At 42.0% G+C, this 12350-nt stretch overlaps 1 protein-coding gene across 2 annotated transcripts; it reads right to left on the bottom strand.

Moving 5' to 3' along the window:
- Positions 1-4896: 4896 nt before the first annotated feature.
- On the bottom strand, positions 4897-11653 carry LOC118211355 (rho-related GTP-binding protein RhoA-C). Of its 2 annotated transcripts, none has more exons than XM_035388512.1 (5): positions 11538-11653; positions 8888-9043; positions 8159-8279; positions 7426-7556; positions 4897-7218 (listed from the first exon to the last, which is right to left on the bottom strand). In XM_035388512.1, the coding sequence occupies exons 2-5, from the start codon at positions 9041-9043 to the stop codon at positions 7045-7047; spliced, it is 582 nt and encodes a 193-aa protein (XP_035244403.1). In that variant the 5' UTR covers positions 11538-11653; the 3' UTR covers positions 4897-7044. The 2 variants fall into 2 exon arrangements, with proteins under 2 accessions (XP_035244403.1, XP_035244404.1); XM_035388513.1 differs by lacking the exon at positions 11538-11653 and adding an exon at positions 10066-10193.
- Positions 11654-12350: the final 697 nt, after the last annotated feature.

Raw genomic sequence — 12350 nt, 5'->3', positions numbered from 1 at the left:
CACATCACAGCATCTTTTGGGTATCAGTGTCTCAAGGCCCACTAATGTAGCACTGTGTATTTGCTACTTAAATACTCATATTCTGAACAAAATTCTTCTTCTTTATGATTTTGTATGTTTTGGATTGTAATTTATCAGTTGTAAATTTTCAGTTATTTGCAGGAGTGTTTTCAGCATGTTTACAGCATCTAAGGAATCTTATGTAGGGGACAGACGCCATGGGTTTTGCTCATTTACTCCAAAAATATTTAGCCTAGCACTGTGGAAATATACTTGAAACAGCTTTGACATGTCAGTAATCACTAGCTGTTTTTAATGTAATGAATCTGGTGTGCACTTATTATAAATTCCTGTGACCAGGCAGCTATTTATTTTCCCTTAATCACTTGGAGCATCCAGAAGATGAAGCTACATCAACACAGCAAACAATTTAGCTGAACACATTTGACATTAAACACTAAATTAACTTAAAAAGTCAAACATGTTGATGAGTAAAATACATTTCTTTAATAAATATTAAACACAATTTTAAATGCCTAAGGTCTCCCCAGATTGACACTACATGCACATGGTTTCTAGCGCTAACAGTGTCTAGTGTCTCTAATCTCCAAATCTGAAGCCACATGACAGGGCCTCCTAGAGCAGCCTACCAACCCTCTCGTTTTCTCTTTAGATTGCATTCTGTATGTATAACAGCAAAAAGCATGTTGTTTGTCATGGCAACTCTGAGTGATTGGTTTATTTATTGTAAATAAAAAAAAGTCTTATACCTGAAGATTACTGCAGGAACATATTTTTACTTATATTTCCTGCTAAGGATATTACATTGCTACGTTCCTTTGGAAGGTGATAGAGCCCTGAACTACAGATGTACCCACCTGAAATGGCTTTCTGCAGGTATGTGACCTAGGTCTGGTACCAATATGACATGATAGCAAGACCAAGCAGCTAGATGAAGAATGCGCAATGAGGGTCGGTTCACATCAGCTATCGAAAAAGCGTATGTAACACTTTCAATAGGAGACGTCTACAAGCAAACAACATTGCTCAAGGATGCAAAAATATTTTTACATTTTATTTTTTTATTTTCACAGCGTGGTAGGTGTGTAATGAGGTATACGTAATTACCTAAGTCTGTCTGAGGGGAAAGTTTCAATTCCGTTTATACAATGGTTGGAAAATCCTGAATTCGTTTTGAGAAAGAAAAAAACCGCGTGCCCTCTTTTGTTCTGCTTAGCAGAAGACGCATCAAAGTGAAGAGGGTAGGCCTACGTAGGCCTAGGTCTACCAATTCATCTTTAAGTGGCTTTATTTTGCACCAGGTTGCAGCAGAACGTAGCACTCAGTCAGGTCTGCCCTAGCGTTTCCATTAGGAGGCTATTTTAACGTCACATTTGTTACCATGAGAAACTGTCTGAAAGCGACTGGTTGTAGAATCAGACGGAAACGGTAGTCGGTACTAATTGTCTCTGCGTTTTTATTTTTAGTGTGCACTAAAAATAGATCGACCCTATCAAAACAAAAAAGAAAAGCAATAGGCTACATTCGTGTGGTCCGCTTTACGAAAGAAACTAAAAATCGGATCTTTGTGGTTGGAAACTTGGCGACAGAGACCGTACACTTGTTCATGTAGACAGAGGACTTCGGTTCAGTCTTGTGTGTATAAGCGTCTTAAAACTGCATTTCAGACTTTCCATGGTTAATGGGTGTACACATTTTACCAATGCTGGCCCGTCAACTGTTACACACGAAATCTTGCATGCTGCTATAAATAACTATGGTCCAACTCAATGTTGCCAGAGAACACAAGAGAAACAATGCGATACCACAAAGGCAGGGGACAATTAATAAGTGTAATATTAACCTAACAACGAACATAAAAAGAAAGGTTGTCAAGCGGGAGTCGGGGAGCCATGGCACAATCTGAAGTAGTGATGGGAAAACGGATTTTATGGCTCCGTTCCTTTCCGAGAGCCAGAACGACTCATCGTTCTTTTTTCTTTATCTTTTATTTTAGGGGGCGGGGGTTACTAGGTTTATCTGCGAAATAATCACTAGGATAATAATAGGATAAGATTTGGATTCAAACTTCAAACTTAAACATCCCACCAATATAATTGCATTTTACATGTGTGGACTAGGTTTAGCAGCACTGAATTAGCCTACTCGTATTGCCAGACCTAATGTCAATGATCTGCATTGTAAACATTGTACACAAGGTGACGCCATATCGCTCTGCTTTGTCAGTGAATTTACTACTTTGAATTTACTCTCTGCATGAAATGTGTTATGTTAATAAAGTTGCCTTGCCTTGAATGCAATTCATGCAACACTTAATATCAGAAAACTTTTTATTCGCACACTCAGTATAATGAACTTTTGTGCAAAACAGATTTTAGTGCAAATCAGATAGATAAACAATTATCTGACATTTCAAGAGAAAATTTTTAAGAATAAATAGCAAAACAACTTATCAAAATAATAATACGGTGTGCAAAAGGCCCAACTTCTGAACAATATTTCAAGTATTATGAAAATAGAGAAAAATAAAATAAAATATAGAAAAATATACAGATACTACTAGTATAAACCCTGCAATAGACTAGTGAACTTTCCTGGGGTGTGTACACCTGAGCTGCTTTGACAAAAACAGGAGATGAGCCCCTGGCCTATGAGCCACATCGGCTTAAACAAGGCTTACTTACTTTTAAAAAATAACATAATAACACAATAAAAATGTGTAAACATGACTCCAACAACAGCCCTGAAATGTGAGGCAGAGAAAACAATCTATTTTTACTCACAGAAAAATTTGTAACTTGCAAGTTCCCTCACTTTTGAGGGCCTAATGCAATTTCTCCTCTCTGAGATGATTTGTCCTGTCTTGGAGAAACTTCACTTTATCCAGAATGGGTTTTAGGCCTTTGAGGGCATCTCTGGCAATCAGATTGATGGTACGCGCCAGGCATGGAAGGTGGGTCCATTTTGTGATTTGTATAGCCTTTGTAATGCTAGCAGCATTGTCAGTTATGCAGCAAACCACTTTATCTTCCACTTTCCAATCTTTTGCAACATTGAGAAGTTTTCGGCCAGGTTTTCTGCTGTGTGCCAATCACTAAATTCAAAACAGTCCAATATGCAGGAGGACATGTTGAAATCTTCAATGAAGTGGCATGTTACTGCCATAAATGAGGTTGTAGCCCTTGATGTCCAACAATCTGTGGTTAAGCAAACTGCTGACACTTTAGACACCCTTTCCTTCAGTGATGCTGCTTCTCTCTGATAAATGTTTGAAACTGTCTGGGATACTGTCTTCCTTGATGGAAGAATGTAGGAAGGGTTGAGAGCATTGCTGTATCGCTTGAATCCTTTGTCTTCCACAATTTGGAATGGCTGGAAGTGTCCGTGGCAATCATTTTAGCAAGCCCTTCATCTATCTTCCCCTGTCTCAATGGGGTTATGACAGGTGCTGCATAATCATGGAGAGATGTCTGTCTTGTTTTAGGTCTTCTGCCAATGGTTCTATGAGAGCTTGGTGCCTGGCCAGGCAATGATGTAGGCCTAGTGCTAGTTTCAGAGGTAGATGCATGGCTGTGAGTGACAGTGGATGACTGACTTGTACCTGATGTGGTAGGGGTTTCAGCAGAAGCACTGGCGCCGTCGTTATCTTGGTCATCATTATCGTTGGAACACTTGCACCGTTGGATGCTGTGTTTTTAAGTGGCGGTGAAAATTGTTTGTTGACCCTGCTTTAAATGATATTTTTGATTTTCAAGTATTGCACTCTGCTTTATCGTTGCTTTTATTGCTGAAGTGCATCCAAATGCTGCTGCGTTTTCGAGTTTGGCTCATTTGTTTTCCGAACACATCTACCTCTTGTGACTGGCTGGTTCTCACTGTTCACATAAAGGGGAGTGGATTTAGGGCAGGCAGTGAAATTTAGGCACAACGATAAAAAGAACGGCTCTCGCCAAGTACAACTCGGTTCCCTTCGTTTGTACCAAAGAGCCAGTGACAAGAATCAGATCGTTCGCGAATGTAACATCACTAATCTGATGTGGTGAATCTTCAGTCTACATCAGAATATGGGTAGGGTTTCGGCTGTTCTGACATCAGTGGCCAGCTATGAGGGAGTTGCAGTAGTCCAGGCATAGAGCTGGGTTGAGTACATGGCGAAGACAAAGCGGATTCTCTGAAAGCTCTACAGGATGAATCTGCACATCTGACAAGATGCTGATATTCTGAGATTTCTACATGTATACGTGGCAAAGGTGAAAGTCCGAGTTCAGAAAGTAAAAGTCCTCCCCAGTATTTTGTTCACCTGATCACCTGAGTTTGCTAATGAACACAATTCCTCTGCCAGCAGGTACAACTCATTAGTGAAATCAGCTGGCCAAGTTCATGGGTGGAATAAATGCATGGCAGGACTTTTACTTTCTGACCCCTGCACTTTCCACCTTTGAATTACATGGACATACCCTCAAAAGAAGAAAATGTCTCTTGTTATGCAGTATTAGTTTATATTATTGGCATCATAACAACCACAGAAATATAACATCAATACTGGATCATAAACTGGTTTTGTTGAAGGTAGCAAAGATACGTCTTGAAATAAGGAATGGACATTTCATAGGCTCCGGTGCCCTCTAGTGGAGAAGCATTTCATCGCCCTAAGTGACCCTGTAGTGACATTTCTGGAAATACACATACGAAGAAAGAAAAACATGTTTCTGAAGCCTCATCTTTGTTCATAACAAGACGTTATATGTGCACAAAGGTGCACCAAATTACAGACCAAATTACGGTGAAGTTAACAAATGATAACTCAAAACAACAACACAAAAATATTTTGACGATGTCAGAACAAGACTTAACAAAAAACAGCACCAAACATGATTACCCTAAAAGCAATTTATTTTCAAAGTACTTTTAAAAGCGGACTGGGGAAATTTCAAGATTCATTATTTGTACAAAAGCTTTTCTGCATCAAGGTAATGTTCTTTTTTCTGCATTACATTATACAACATTTTATGCATGATACTTAAAAAAAGATGTAATACCCAAATGAATATAATTTATTTTATTCTTTTATATATTTAATTTTGTAATGTTTTTAAGGTTTTAAACTTTTCAAAGGAGGAATAATAAATTCAGGACAAGCAAGTATAATTTCACACGGTTAAATATACAGTACAAGAACAAATAAAGAAACAGATAATAACAAATCATAATCATCATAACCATAATAGAGGGAAAAGGAGTTTTTTTTTTTAATGGAGGGAGAAGTGGATTTTTGTACAGTGACATCCACACTCCAAACACAGAGCGGCTCCACTCCCACACTCCCACACTCCAAACACAGAGCGGCTCCACTCCCACACTCCAAACACAGAGCGGCTCCACTCCCGCACTCCCACACTCCAAACACAGAGCGGCTCCACTCCCACACTCCCACACTCCAAACACAGAGCGGCTCCACTCCCACACTCCAAACACAGAGCGGCTCCACTCCCACACTCCAAACTCAGAGCGGCTCCACTCCCACACTCCCACACTCCAAACGCAGAGCGGCTCCACTCCCACACTCCAAACGCAGAGTGGCCCGATGCACACACTCCCACACTCCAAACGCAGAGTGGCCCGATGCACACACTCCCACACTCCAAACGCAGAGCGGCTCGACTCCCACACTCCCACACTCCCACACTCCAAACACAGAGCGGCTCCACTCCCACACTCCAAACACAGAGCTGCTCCACTCCCATACTCCAAACACAGAGCTGCTCCACTCCCACACTCCAAACGCAGAGCGGCTCCACTCCCACACTCCAAACGCAGAGCGGCTCCACTCCCACACTCCCACACTCCAAACACAGAGCGGCTCCACTCCCACACTCCAAACGCAGAGCAGCTCCACTCCCACACTCCAAACGCAGAGCGGGCCGACGCCCAGACGCCCACACTGCCACACTCCAAACGCAGAGCGGACCGACGCCCAGACGCCCACACTGCCACACTCCAAACGCAGAGCGGACCGACGCCCAGACGCCCACACTGCCACACTCCAAACGCAGAGCGGACCGACGCCCAGACGCCCACACTGCCACACTCCAAACACAAAGTGGGCCGATGCACAGGCAAACAGCAAATTATCTGAATTTTTCTAAAAACCTTTATTCTGTACCAATTACAAAACGACATGCCTTTCCAAACCCTATATGCAGAAGGGCTTCTGTAGGTGCTCAACAAGTGTTGTCTTATTCTCACAAACTCCTATTAAATCTACACCCCACTCAGACAAAATCAGCTGAAACCAAGCTACTCAATTTAATTAAAAATCTACAACCCACAAACAAGCATAGAAAAACACTCACAAAATGCATTAGCATTATCTTGTTTTTTTGTCATTTTTCAAAATGGATTTTATATGTAAATGCAAACTTTTAAAAACAGTAGATATTTCAATAACTCAAAAAATAAACTGCTGGTTGGTTCAACTATTTAACCGGATCAATGGTACTTTTGTCCAGTTCCTTATTTTATTTTATTTTTTTTGTTGCTACGCCTGACTGGTGCCTGATGTGTGGAAACCCAGAAAAGGGACTGTGGGAGAGAGGAGAGGTGCAGGGAGGGGTTCCAGACCCAGTTTGGGGAACAGCAGATACTTTAAACAAGAGGGGAATCAATGCCCTCAAACGCTCCGCCACAGACTCGGACATCAGTAGAAAATGGCAGACCAGACGGACCCACACTTACATATCTACACAGACACGCAGACAGAACCCCTGCGAGCACGCGGAGGGAAACGCACGCACTCGTCTTCTCACCGCAGCAACCGTCTCTCTTCTGAGGGATGACAGAAGCCTTTTCTTTTCATCTGTGATCTGAAAAGTCTCTCCCTCTCTCGCGCTGGCCGGTGAAAGCAGCTCTTTCTCAGTCTGCTGCAGCCCCGTGGGGCCGTGCTGCCTTCTCCCTTTAAACTTCCCTGCACCTCGCAACCCTCTCCCCGCCCCCCTGCCCCGCCCTTCCCCTGTCCGCGGCCCTCTATAGCAGCAGGCAGCCGCTCTTCTTTCCGTGCTTCTTGGCCTGCAGCGCCGCCCTGGTGGCCATCTCAAAAACCTCCCGCACGCCGTCCTTGGTCTTGGCTGAGCACTCCAGGTAGCCGAATGCATTGATGCGGTTCGCCATGTCCCGCCCCTCTTCTGGCTTCACCGGTTCCTGTTAAAGAGAGAGAGAGAGAGAAACAGAGAAAGAGGTAAACTTGGCGTAGAAAAACAGCACACCTGTTGTGTGGCTGACAGCATTTTCTGTGCTGCAGCAACAGAAATTTCAGCAGGTTCATTTTCTGTTTGTGCATTAGGATGTTTTGGTTGTACATGTGTGTGCTTGTGCATGTATGCGTGTGTGCAAAAGTGCAGTGCGAACCTGCTTCATCTTGGCCAGTTCCCGACGCGTGTGCTCGTCGTTCCGCAGGTCCTTCTTGTTCCCCACCAGGATGATCGGAACATTGGGACAGAAGTGCTTCACCTCCGGAGTCCACTTCTCCGGAATGTTCTCTGGCACATGCAGACACAAAGCTCATTATTATTATCCAATGCCACCATTTCAATAGCTTTTCTATTCCTTCCAAGGGCCCACTCCCTCAAAATTTAAGGACTTGTACAGTGAGCTGCTACAGCTAATAAATAAAGCCAAACGAATGAACTCAGCATCCCTGAAATAAACCCAGTATCCCTGAAAATGACTGCAGCGGGAGGATCAGCTCTTTCAACCCAAAGCCACACTCTAACCATTTTGATTAGTGTGCATTCTGTTCCAAGATTGGTTTCACCATTTAACAAATATGGGAATTAAGTTTTTCAAGATGACTGTAAAATTGTCTCCTCACAAAACTTGTAGAAAGCACTTCACAGTTCATTCATTTTTGCAGCAGGCACCCTTATCCAGAGATATTTTCACTGCAGTTGTACCACATAATAGCAATTTTTACAGCTGGGAAAGTGACGGAAACGGAAGTTATGCTAATTTCAGCAGCGCTATGGGATTTGAACCCGCAGCCTCTAGTGCTTGACCTACTGCACTGCACTGCAGCCTGGCGAAAGCCGCACAGAGGGAGATAAATGTGTGTCCCGCAGGGCAATGCCACGCATCTCCTCACCCAGGCTGTCGGGGCTGTCGATGGAGAAGCACATGAGGATGACATCAGTGTCAGGGTAGGAGAGGGGGCGGAGCCTGTCATAGTCCTCCTGCCCTGCTGTATCCCACAAAGCCAGCTCTACCTGAGAGTGAGACGAACAAAGTCAGAGACAGAAAGAAGGGAGAGGCAGAGGAAGAGGTTTACACAGGTATCCCACGGTCCACAGAGGACAGAACATAATCAGTTAATGACAATTAGCCGGATATTTAGATCAGCGAACAGGTGCACATACACACGCACACACACTCTCAAGTGCAAACACATGCATGCACCCAAATACACACAAGCAAGTACATACAGAAAGGAGAAAAAAATCGAGCCAACACGGAAAAAACTGACTGTATAAAATGCAACAGGGCAGAAAATGGCGGGATGCAAAGAAAACCTGCTCACTAAACACACACTAAACACAAGCAGATACTGAGGCTAGCGCGTTAAAGTGGGGAAACGGTACCTCCGACCCAAATGACCGACTCTGTCCATCATTCACAGTAAATCTATCAGAATATGATCTTTTCACAGATCTGTTGGGACTCCTCAATATGACCTCCATTTTGATTCAGAGTTCTCTTGAGCAAATTCAAACCATTTGCAAGCACAAAAATAATATTTAAAAAAAAAAAAACTATAACTGCCCCCAGTGAGTCCCCAGTGGAAACTGGGGCCAAGGCGACCGGCTGAGCTCCTCACCTGTTTGCCGTCCACCTCTATGTCCGCCACGTAGTTCTCGAACACCGTCGGCACGTACACCTCGGGGAACTGGTCCTTGCTGAAGACAATGAGCAAGCAGGTCTTCCCGCAGGCGCCATCCCCGACGATCACCAGCTTTTTACGGATCGCAGCCATCTGCGAGCACACATGAATACTGCCGTCAGGTAAAACCGCACGGGCACGCCAACAACTCCTTCAGTCCTTCAGCAGCCTACTGGCAACGCTAGCTCTCTAAAAGTGTGGGTGTATTTTCCATTTTCACTGACGAGGGGAAAGCAAACCATTGCCATTAGGCTGATTTAATGCCAAAACTAATTTTATAACATAGTCATTATTTGACGAAGGATACAAGCTTATTAAACTTTTCTGTACCAAGTGTTTTCAAAGTCACTTATTCATAACAAACACAGTACAAATATAAATGATATCTGATGAAAAACACGTTTTCAACATGCAAAAATACCCAGTTACTCACATACACACTGTCTATAAGTCATTCATTCAAACTGACAAAATCTAGGCCTGCCATTGATATCAAAATTACACCAAGTAACAAGAAACAATATTATCTCAAACAAATTAAAAATGCTAGATTCCAAAGCAATGGTACCCAATGTTTCCTATATTGTTTCAAGTAACTTGGCCCTGTGTTTTTTTATCTTACCAGCTGAAGACAAGTTCTTGTATATTTGCAACTTCAAATAAATACTGATTCTAAAATAAATACTGTCCATACATACACACATACATAGAATACTTCACTATCCCCATGGGGGCATTTCTCTAGCAGCATGTAACATTCACATTTACAAACAGACAATTATACCAAGAAATATAAAATCATTCATGCTACAGAAAGTCCAGGTGGATGAATACATATATACAGATAAAAATGTGACATATTGAGGCCTATTAAATCAATCTTAACTCTTACAAACCTATCCACATGTTTGCCCCATTAATGTACTGCATGCTTATAGTTTCAAGTTTAGGAAAACACTGGGTAGTATTGCTTCGGAATACAGCTTGTTAAATTTCTGAGAGGTAACATAGCCGATATTCTTTCTTGTAACTTGGGATAATTTTGATATCAATACTTTTAATGGCAGGTACAGATTCGCCAGTTTTAACTGGCTTGTGGACAGTGTGTTACTTACTATTTTTGTACGTTGAAAACGTGCTTTTCACCAGATAACTAACAACAGCGTGAACCAGAGACAATCGGTTTCTATTTCAATCTCCAATCATCGAAGTGAATAAAGTGAATGAAGACTGAACCGGAAGTTCAGATACGGAAGTGAGGTCTGACCGGAAAACGGATCATTCTGGGGGGCGGCGGCGCATGACAACAATAAAATGCATAATTACGTACTAGGGGGAAAAACAGGCAAACCATCGATAATGTCTGATTTAAATAATTAACGACACGTAAACCGACTTGAGCTTTCATTCCGAACGGTGATTCTGTTACTGCACAGTGGCCAATCGGTTAACTCAGCACGACATCCTGCCAGGCCCATGCGCCGTCCCACCGCACCCAAAAACCGCCTGAAACGATTTTTTCCCCCATTTAAAGGCGCATACACGTACATTTGGTGGACGTGTTAACAAATCTCTCTTGGTTAAATATCCAACTAACACTTTGTAGCTACTTGAATATTATTGGGCACAAGTAAAGAGCTAGATGGGAAACTAATGTTATCTCTGTATGCCACGTAAGTTGGCTAAAACAAAAAGTTACTTGGGTTGATAGCAAGTGAGGACAATCAAAGGGAAAGGACAAACTTTAACGTCGTAGTTAGCCACAGTTTTGCCGTTTAATTTGCGTTTTCATTAGTTAACGTTAGTTAGCTAATGTTCTTTAATGTTAGCTAACTACATTTCCACTGAACCACTACCCACGATAGTAACAATGCACAGCGAACGCGAACATGCCGCAAAACCAATTTTGACATGATATTGGTAAGTTAGCTTGTCAACAGTCTCTTTTGTATATGCACTGGTTAGTCAGTCTATAGTAGACTATATCAGTGGCAAAGAAGCAAAGGTTTGTAATCCATGTCACCATGGCGCAGGACATTTATCATTTAAGTAACGATATATTTAGGTAATGTAGCAACCAGTCATTATTACCGCCATGGTATGAAAATGACTGACTGTCATTTGTGTCATGATTACCTATGTTTGCTAGCTAGCGCCATCTCATTAGGTAACGCGGTTGCAATAGTTAATAACAGTTATAAAATTAATGTTATCACATCTAGCAGTTTGATTTAATCTGACAAACCTTAAGAATTGGCTGATTAACGTTAGCTAACCTGAGATCCAACCATTCAGACTAATTAGTTTGCTTGAGAGTTGCCATGCCTAGGTAGCTAGCAAGCTAATAAAAGGTGGAGACCACTTTAACTTTCCGTACGCATCACTCACTACTAGCGCTAGCAAACGTTAGCAAGCTAGCTTTTTTTTATATATGTCCGTTCCAGATAGCTTAATCTAGCTAGTTGAACGTATTGTTTTTATTTATTCACTACACTTTGAAAGTATCCTGAAAATAAACATTTTTACTGCAGTTATTTTCCCAATGGCAAACTACAATAATACAAAGGACACATTTAAACTTATTTACCGTGTTTTCTCGGGTGTCTCCGCTTTCCTTCTTTTTCTGTCCAACCCTAAAGCCCCGCCTCTTCTCATTACACGCCAATAACTCCCGCCTACCTGCACGCGATCTCTACCAATAGAAATCTGTGTAATATGAGCAGTCTATGAATATGAGCGACCGTTATGATATGTGGTTATGACAGTCATTTTCAAGAAGAGTCTGGCAGCCGGTTGGCATTAGCAAAGATTATGTTGACAGTTTCCGAACTCTTGCTATTGACTACCCATTATATTCCTCTCCGCACTACGCGGAATTTATTACCCAATTATGAGCTGTGGATTACAATAAATTTGTAAATGGGTAAGAGTGTCACGTCATCCTATTGAAAATTGCCTAATAATTTACGAAAGTTTAATATGGATAGCTGGTACCTAGCTGTCTAGGTAGCCTACAGTGTAACATTTTGTTGCAGTAAATACATCTAGAAATTAGAAATATAAATATGGTTTAATGTTCAAATCATGGATATCCACCAGGGAGCTGTGGGTGAAGTACATTTCTGCTAATGGCTAACGTAATTCAGTGGGACGGTTTTTAATTTACTTACAATAGTCATAACACTCTCATTTGAGCTGGTTCTGAAAAGATAGCGATCTAACAATTTAACCTAAGGCATGTTTTGCTCATATCTAATGAGCCTACTCATCCTTTGCTCATCCTGCTAAGACACAATTTTACAGTGTGGATGAGCCCCACTGTCTGGTTTAAAGGAAACAGTTTTGGTGGAATTTAAAAAAATACATGAGAAAGGTGAGGGAGTCCTCAACAGATTCACAA

This window comes from Anguilla anguilla, chromosome 13, assembly GCF_013347855.1.
Source record: "Anguilla anguilla isolate fAngAng1 chromosome 13, fAngAng1.pri, whole genome shotgun sequence".
NCBI classification, from domain to species: Eukaryota; Metazoa; Chordata; class Actinopteri; order Anguilliformes; family Anguillidae; genus Anguilla; species Anguilla anguilla.
The sequence above is the reverse complement of the archived record's forward strand: the minus strand, read 5'-3'. Positions and strand labels throughout refer to the sequence as shown.